The 7,964-nt window shown below is 33.3% G+C and overlaps 1 protein-coding gene across 1 annotated transcript; it reads left to right on the top strand.

The window, feature by feature from the left end:
- The first annotated feature begins 983 nt into the window (after positions 1-983).
- LOC132029474 (uncharacterized) lies at positions 984-1,795 on the top strand. Its single transcript, XM_059418724.1, has 2 exons — positions 984-1,598; positions 1,706-1,795. Exons 1-2 carry the CDS (start codon positions 984-986, stop codon positions 1,793-1,795), a joined length of 705 nt encoding a protein of 234 aa, XP_059274707.1.
- Positions 1,796-7,964: the final 6,169 nt, after the last annotated feature.

The following is a 7,964-nucleotide window of genomic DNA, read 5'->3' as shown; positions in this document are numbered from 1 at the left end:
CAACAAAAAGAGATGACTGTTCAATGAAGTGGCTGCAACCGAATAGGGATGTCACACAAGTGCTGAAGTAGTAGGATTAATTAATTGGAAAAATTTACAGTGATAGTCTAATGATCAAGAAAACCATTAAAAGAAAACTGAGACTTTTGGGAAATGATTAGCGTAGCATTGTGGCTTTCATCAGAAGAAGGACATATGCGTAGCATTGCGGCTTTCAACAGAAGAAGGATATGCCTATTTGGAAATTACAAACGGTTAGGGAAACATTGTGTCTTTAATGCATGCTGTGTGAACAGGTGCTATTATGTAGGGAGTTAATGACATGACTCTTGGGTTATTTCTAATATTACATAAATAAATAAAAAGGGTGAAAAAGTAAAAAAATTGTGATAAAAGATAAATATAATTGCTGGTTCTATAGAGCGCCACATCACCGGGCCTATATCTCTCTTTTATATATATATAGATTTGTACCTGTAAATAATTGTAAAACAGGACTTTAATTGTAATAAACTAAAGAAATTAGGAAGCAAATTATTAAAGAAAACAAAGATAGGATACATGAGATATGCCTAAAACAAAAACCCGACCTCCAACATTACATTATATCAACAATGACTGAACCATAAACGATTCACTTTCTGTTTGATGTGGAGTGAGGACAGTAATGAGAACTTTCTTGGGACTCCTCAAGTTCTCCACGTTTCGAGGTATTTTTATTTAGATACAGCGTGCATTTCTTTGGACGAAATATGTGATACATTGAATTATCCATTGCAACTTTTCGAATTCTCCATTTTTCTAGATTTATGAAAAGGATACCTTTTTGACTACCTGATATAAGCTGATGACTGTTAGCATAGTGTGTCAAAAAAACGATGATGAAGAAATTGCAACTATATAAGCGTAGGAAGAAAATCCACTCCAGAAAACGAAAACACACTTCTGTAAGAACAGGACGTACATCAGTAGACCCAACCGACATGACGAATTCTGAATCCAAATTGAGGTTTAAGCTTTTGATTGACACCAAGGCTCGCAAGGTACTATTTGCAGAGGCTGAAAAGGATTGTGTTGATTTCCTCTTTCACATTCTCTCGTTGCCTGTGGCCACTGTCGTTAGGCTTCTTAAGGAGAAAGGAATGAGTTATGGATGCTTGCCTAACCTCTATGACAGCGTAGAAAATATGAACGATACCTTTATTCAGTCAAAGGATATCCTTTTAAAACCCAAGTCTTCAGTTTGGAACTCTCCCGTTCCTTTTCTATCGCTTAATGACGTTCCAACGACACAGAAGGCTTTTTATGGCTGTTCCAACACTCGTACCCACTCCACTGTTTCTGACGACACTAGCGCAAGATGTATAACTTGTCAGTATCCTATGTCAAGAAAGTTGATGTATGTTGCTCCACAGGGAGTGAAGGAATCTGTGGCAGCAACAGGGGGTTTTGTGAAGGAGGTGGTAACCTACATGGTGATGGATGATTTGGTGGTTAAGCCTATGTCCACCATCTCCAGCATTACCCTTCTCAACAAATTTAATGTCAAGGATGTTGGTGTCCTGCAGGAGGAAGTTGTTAATTTTGGAATGGAAGAGGTAATCCATATTGAATACCGTTTTATTTCTTGTTTCTGTTTTTTCTGTTTTGTTTTTGTTTTGGCTGAATTGTATTCATGATAAACTCCTACTATCGTAAATTACAGGCGCTGAAGTTGCTGAAGGCGTCATTCGAGTCGAAAATAGTCCTGACAAATGTTTTCATGAGCTTCATAAAAGTTGAGAAATACTCGTAATGGAATTTGGATGTTTCAGTTTAGTGGTTGTTCTTTTACAATGGTCTTCTCTTGTTTCTATTCCCGTTGGAGTTGTTTCTGATTTTTAGCTCGCTAGGTTCATCTATCCATCGCTAAATCTTACTAGTACTTTGCCTAATTTGAGGTTGATTTGTTTATGTTCTCTGCTTTCACCTTTCTATTATGGAGTATCCATTCTCCTCTTTTTGGTTCAAGTCTTTTTTTTTTTTTTTTTTGAGTCATTTTGGTTTCGGACTCTTCCTAATTATTTTCCTTTTTTTTGGCAATTAAATTAAAACCCACCTTATTTAGCAACTAGTCTCACGAGGCGTCTCTTTAAGTTTTGAGCCTCAACTCAGACATATAAAAAGTAGTAATATTTTAATTAAAGAAATATAATTTATGTTGCTAATAATTAAACTTCAAATAAGTATATTTTCAATATATAAAAGCAAAACTTTCATTTCACTCATTTAATATCTTAACTTTTATTTTGAGGAAATTATTTACTTCAAATTAAATTTGGAGCCATAATTTGAAATATATGAGTTTCGAATCCTAATTTTTTAGGTTATTTAGTTCTAAATTAATAATTTATACATATTTAATGAACTTTTAAGACAAATACGGAATTTGTACGAAGTGCTACTAATCGATCAAATCGGTAGCTGACACTCTAATTCCGCCCTACTGCAAACTCATTTTGTGTTTGAAAGATTAATTTTAGTTAATCAAATAAGAGATTTCAAAGATAGCCCGATCTTGACTGATAATATTGTCTTTATTTTCAACATTATATGGCATCATTTAATAATTTTTAAAACTATCTGAAAATCATTTTGTACTAATCTTAGTAAACACATATGAGCTCATTAAAGTATAAATACTTATAAAGTAAAAGAAATTCCTACATATGAGTAAAAGAATTTTCAGAAATTCTCAAATTTCATAATACAAATATAAAGTAAAAGAAATGCTTACTTGTAAAAAGCTATAATAAGCAACAAATGAAAAAGAAGAAAACAAAGAGCAACAAGAAGAAAGAATATATAGGGAAGAAATGACTATTATTTAGGTTAATAGATAAGATCAGTAGAAGAAAGCAACAAGAAAAATAAAATGCAGCGGATGGGGCTGTTCCTCCTTTAATCAGGAGTCTTGGGTTCGAGCCTGAGTATGAAAAAATCCTTCATAGGGAGCGCTTCCCTCGATTAGGCCCTATGCGACGCGAATCTGGATTAGGCGAGCTCCAATGCGGGTATTGGATACCGAATAGAAAACAGGTAAATAAGGCAAAATGTTCGATAGCTTTTAAAAATTAAACCATACGAACAAAAAATAAATTTGATTTTAAAAAATAAGATCAAGACCTAGAAGTAATTAATTAAAAAGTTTGACATTTTTTGAGAAAATTTTATGCGGACTACAAAAGCCCTTTTGTACTCCCTTGTATATAATAGTAATGCAATGAGGAATAGAGAGCTACAGGCGAATGAGCAAAAGCATGATTTAAACCATGGTCCTGCACTATATATTCACTGTTGACATGGGCCATATTTAAACTACGTACGGATGGCCTGGTATATGTTCAATTTTGGGCTCAACCTTGTAAATTAAGCATTACTAACAGTTGTTTTGCAAACCCCAAATTCAATTTGGACTTGTACATTTGTTGCCAGTGATGGAAAATGGAGGAGCATATAACGTGAACAATCTGCCTAATCACAAGGGATTGGAGTCGCAATTAATGGTAGTAAGAGTGTTAGTTCCAGTAGAAACCTCCCCTCCTTTTTCCTAATGAATATATAAAAATTTCACTTGAAATTCACTTGCCATGGACCAACATATTTCAGATTCTTACAAAAGAATATAAGAAACAAATACATATACATTTAGGGGTCGTTCTGTATCCTGGTGTATAATTTGGCATAATGTTTGGTTGTAATCTCAATCATGTATAACTTAATACACCAATTGGCGTATTATTTTATACCACAAACAATATTGAATAACAAATCCATGTATATAAGTAGCAAAAGGACAAAATTACCTTTATATTTTCCTAGAAATCAATGAAGATCAAGCATCCAAGGATATAATTGTAAACTCATTACTTTTTAGTTTAATAAATAAATAAATTATTTAATGATATCTTGTATATCCAATTTTAGTACAATGAACCTAACACCCAACAAGAAATAACTATGTATTACTAATCGTTACATAACTAATCCCTGCATTATAAGCCCAGTCTATCAGCACTTAGGAAAGTATTTGCCTGAAGTTAGTCTGGCTAAGTTCTTAGACCAGGTCTTTATTGGACCCTTGCTGCAGAGCCCTGAGCCAACTTGTTAACTTTTGTCATTTAGACTTGAATTATGGATAAAAAGGTGCACAAGCTTACTCGGAAGAATTAGCTAAAGGTGACCTTTTAATTGTGAAATTAGTATAGGTGACTCATGGGGACCACTTGAAAGCAAAACTCAATTAAATTTGGGATTAAGAAAATTGGGGTCCAAAATGTATTTTTTCAAAACTTTTTAATCTTTTACAAAATATAAAAAGACCCCAACTTAATCCAAAAAATCCACCAACCCCCTTCTCCTCCTCGCACCCCTCCCCCGCGCCACACCCCCCACCCCTCAAATTTTCTTTTTTTTAAAAAAAAAAAAAAAAAGTTTTGAATTTTTTATTTGCTTTTTTTTCACCGGCCCCCTCCTCCCTCCCACCCCTCCCCCCCCCCCCACCAAATTTTTTTTTAATTTTTTTTAATTTATTTTATTTTCTTTTTCACCGGCCCCCTTCTCCTCCTCCCACCCCTCCCCCCGCCCCCTTCCCCTCAATTTTTTTTTAAATGTTTTGATTTTCTTTATTTGTTTTTTCATCCCCCTCCTCCTCCTCCCAACCCTCCCCCCCCCCCCCCCCCCCCAAAAAAAAAATTAATATTTTTTTACCAACCCCACTCATCCTCCTCCCACCCCTTCCCCCCTAATTTTTTTTAAAAAAAAATTAATTTTCTTTATTTGTTTTTTCACACCCCCCCCCTCATTTTTTTTTTTAAATTTTGATATTTTTTATCAGCCCCCACTCCTCCTCCTCTCCCCATTTTTTAAATAAATTTTTTATTTTCTTTTAAAAAAAAAATTGATTTTTTTTACCAGCCCCCACTCTCTCTTCCTCGCCCCCTAATTTTTTTTTGATTTTCTTTATTTGTCCCCCCCCCCACCCCCACCCTCTTCCCCCCAATTTTTTTTTTTAAAAAAATTTGAAAAGTTTTCTTTTTGTTTTTTTGCACCCCCACCCTTCCGGAAAAAAAAAATTGTTTTGAAAAATTTTTTTTTTTTCCCCAGGAAAAAAATGATTTTTCTTGAAAAGAAGTTTTGAATTTTTTTTTTTTTTTTTGGTTTCTTACTTCCCCCACCCACCCAAAAAAAATTAATTTTGTAAAAGTTTTTGAAAAGTTTTATTTTTGGTTTTTTGCAACCCCCCCCCCCCCCCCCATTCCCGCCCCCACCTCTAAAAAAAAACCTTGGAAGGAAGTTTTGAATTTTTTTTTTTTTTTTTTTTTGGGTTTAGGAAAGTTTGGATAAAATCCAGATTGTTGTTGTTATGTGTCCTGTTGGACATTGCTTCAGTTATTTAATTCTGTTTGTAGAGGATATCCTACAGATTTGTACTTGTTGCAACAAGTTCTACACTTGTTGCAACAAGTAGACAATTTATTTGTGAATCAGCAAATGTTGAGGAAAGATAGAGTCAAATTGCCACCAACCGACAATCAATCCTCGAAAGAAATGAAGAACGAGCCAAGAAGCAAGATATACAAATGAAGAAAGTGAAGAAGAACTAGTCAAGAAAGCGATGAGAAATGAAGGAGATGAAGTAGATCAAGGAAATCGCTACACCCGAGAAGGTAGTTCTTTGAACAAAATATTACTTAAGTTGTGGTATTTGGAGGCTGTTGAACAATTCTGTTTTTTTTTTTTTTTTTTTTTTGTTCTTTATGTTATTTGTGAATGATGTTTATGAACTTATTTATTGTGATTAGTTGTGGTATTTGGAGCCAAGGTGGCTGTGAACAATTTCTATTTATGAACTTATTTATTTTGCTCACTAATTGTTACAATAGATGTATACAGTAGAATTGCTTAGCTGCTTAGTTGTTGCAACAAATTACTCACCTTGTTGGAAAAAATCAAACAATTGCTTAAATTATTGTAAAAACTAAAAAATATGTCACAACAGATGAGTTAATTGTTACAACAGATCATACACTTGTTGAAGAAGTTGCAACAAGTTACTAATCTATTTCAACAGATGGATCAGTTAAAACAAGTCACTAATCGACATTTTAGACAAGTTGCCTAAATGATTGCAACAGATCATACAGTTGTTGAAGAAGTTGCAAAAAGTTACCAATCCGTTCCAACAAGTAACTAATCATTTAAACAAGTTACTAATCTGTTTAGACAAGTTGCCTAAATGATCGCAACAAATCATACAAGATTGTTGAAGAAGTTGCAACAAGTTACCAATCCGTTCAACAAGTAACTAATCTGCATTTAAACAAGTTACTAATGCTTAGACAAGTTGGCTAAATGATTGCAACAGATCATACAGTTGTAGAAGAAGTTGCAACAAGTTACTAATCCGTTCCAACAAGTAACTAATTTGTTTAAACAAGTTACTAATCTGTTTAGACAAGTTGCCTAAATGATTGCAACAGATCATATAGTTGTTGAAGAATTTGCAACAAATTACTAATCTGTTTCAACAAGTTACTAATCCGTTCCAATAAGTAACTAATTTGTTTAAACAAGTTTCTAATCTGTTGCAATAGATAGTACAGTTATGGAAGAAGTTGCAACAAAGTACTAATATGTTTCAACAAGTTACTAATCCGTTCCAACAACTAACTATTCTGTTTAAACAACTTACTAATCTGTTGCAACATATCATACAGTTGTGGAAGAAGTCGCAACAAATTACTAATGATTTTAGTATGTATATCTATTGATCACTAAATATGGTTGATTTCCACTGTTTGTCACTAAATATGGGTGAATCAAGTAGTTCATACCAATTCACTCCAATGATCACTTCATTTAGTGTGTATTGGACTTAGTTGATCATCTATCGACCCAAAACACCATCAAATTGCTTAAGTATATATATTGATCACTAAATATGGTTGATTTCCATTGTTTATCACTAAATATGGTTGAATTAAGTAGGTCACATCAATTCACTCCAATGATTACTCTGTTTAGTGCGTATTGGACTGAGTTGATCATCTATCCTCACCCAAAACACCATCAAATTGCTTAAGTATATATATTGATCAATAAATATGGTTGATTTCCATTGTTTATCACTAAAGATGATTGATTTCCATTGTTTATCACTAAATATGGCTGATTCCCTTTATTGATCACTAAATATGGGTGAACCAAGTAGTATCTGTTGTAGCAAGTGTAGTATCTGTTGAAACAACTGTAGTATCTGTTGGAACAACTATAGTATCCTTTGTAACAATTGTAGTCTTTGTTGCAGCAACTGTGGTATCTGTTGCAGCAACTGTGGTATCTGTTCTAAGAATACACTTAGAATTGCCCATCTAATCCATGAAATTACTATCTAATCCATTAAGGATGTTAGTGTGTGTGTGTATATATATATATATATATATATATTCATCACTAAATATCGTTGATTTCATTTGTTTAACACTAAATATGGGTGAATCAAGTAGTTCACATCAATTCACTCTCTAATAATCACTCGATTTAGTGCATACCGACTTAGTAGATCATCTTTCCCGACTCAAAATACTATCAAATTGGTTAAGCATTATATCTTGATCACTAAATATCGTTGATTTCATTTGTTTATCACTAAATATGGGTGAATCAAGTAGTTCACATCAATTCACTCTAATGATCACTCGATTTAGTGCATACTGACTTAGTAGATCATCTTTCTTGACTCAAAATACATCAAATTGATTGAGCATTATACATTGATCACTAAATATGATTGATTTCCTTTGTTTATCACTAAATATGAGTGAATCAAGAAGTTCACATCAATTCACTACAATAATCACTAGATTTAGTGCATACTGACTTAGTAGATCATCTTTCCTGACTCAAAATACTATCAAATTGAT

Source organism: Lycium ferocissimum, chromosome 9, assembly GCF_029784015.1.
Source record: "Lycium ferocissimum isolate CSIRO_LF1 chromosome 9, AGI_CSIRO_Lferr_CH_V1, whole genome shotgun sequence".
In the NCBI taxonomy this organism is placed as follows: Eukaryota; Viridiplantae; Streptophyta; class Magnoliopsida; order Solanales; family Solanaceae; genus Lycium; species Lycium ferocissimum.
Note: the sequence above shows the minus strand (reverse complement) of the source record. Positions and strands in the feature narration are given on the sequence as shown.

What these genes read in the sequence shown, in the direction of transcription:
- LOC132029474 (XM_059418724.1), top strand. Translation starts at nt 984, where the DNA reads ATGACGAATTCTGAATCCAAATTGAGGTTTAAGCTTTTGATTGACACC. An exon ending in TTAATTTTGGAATGGAAGAG is followed by an intron (nt 1,599 to 1,705) that starts GTAATCCATATT and finishes CGTAAATTACAG; the next exon opens with GCGCTGAAGTTGCTGAAGGC.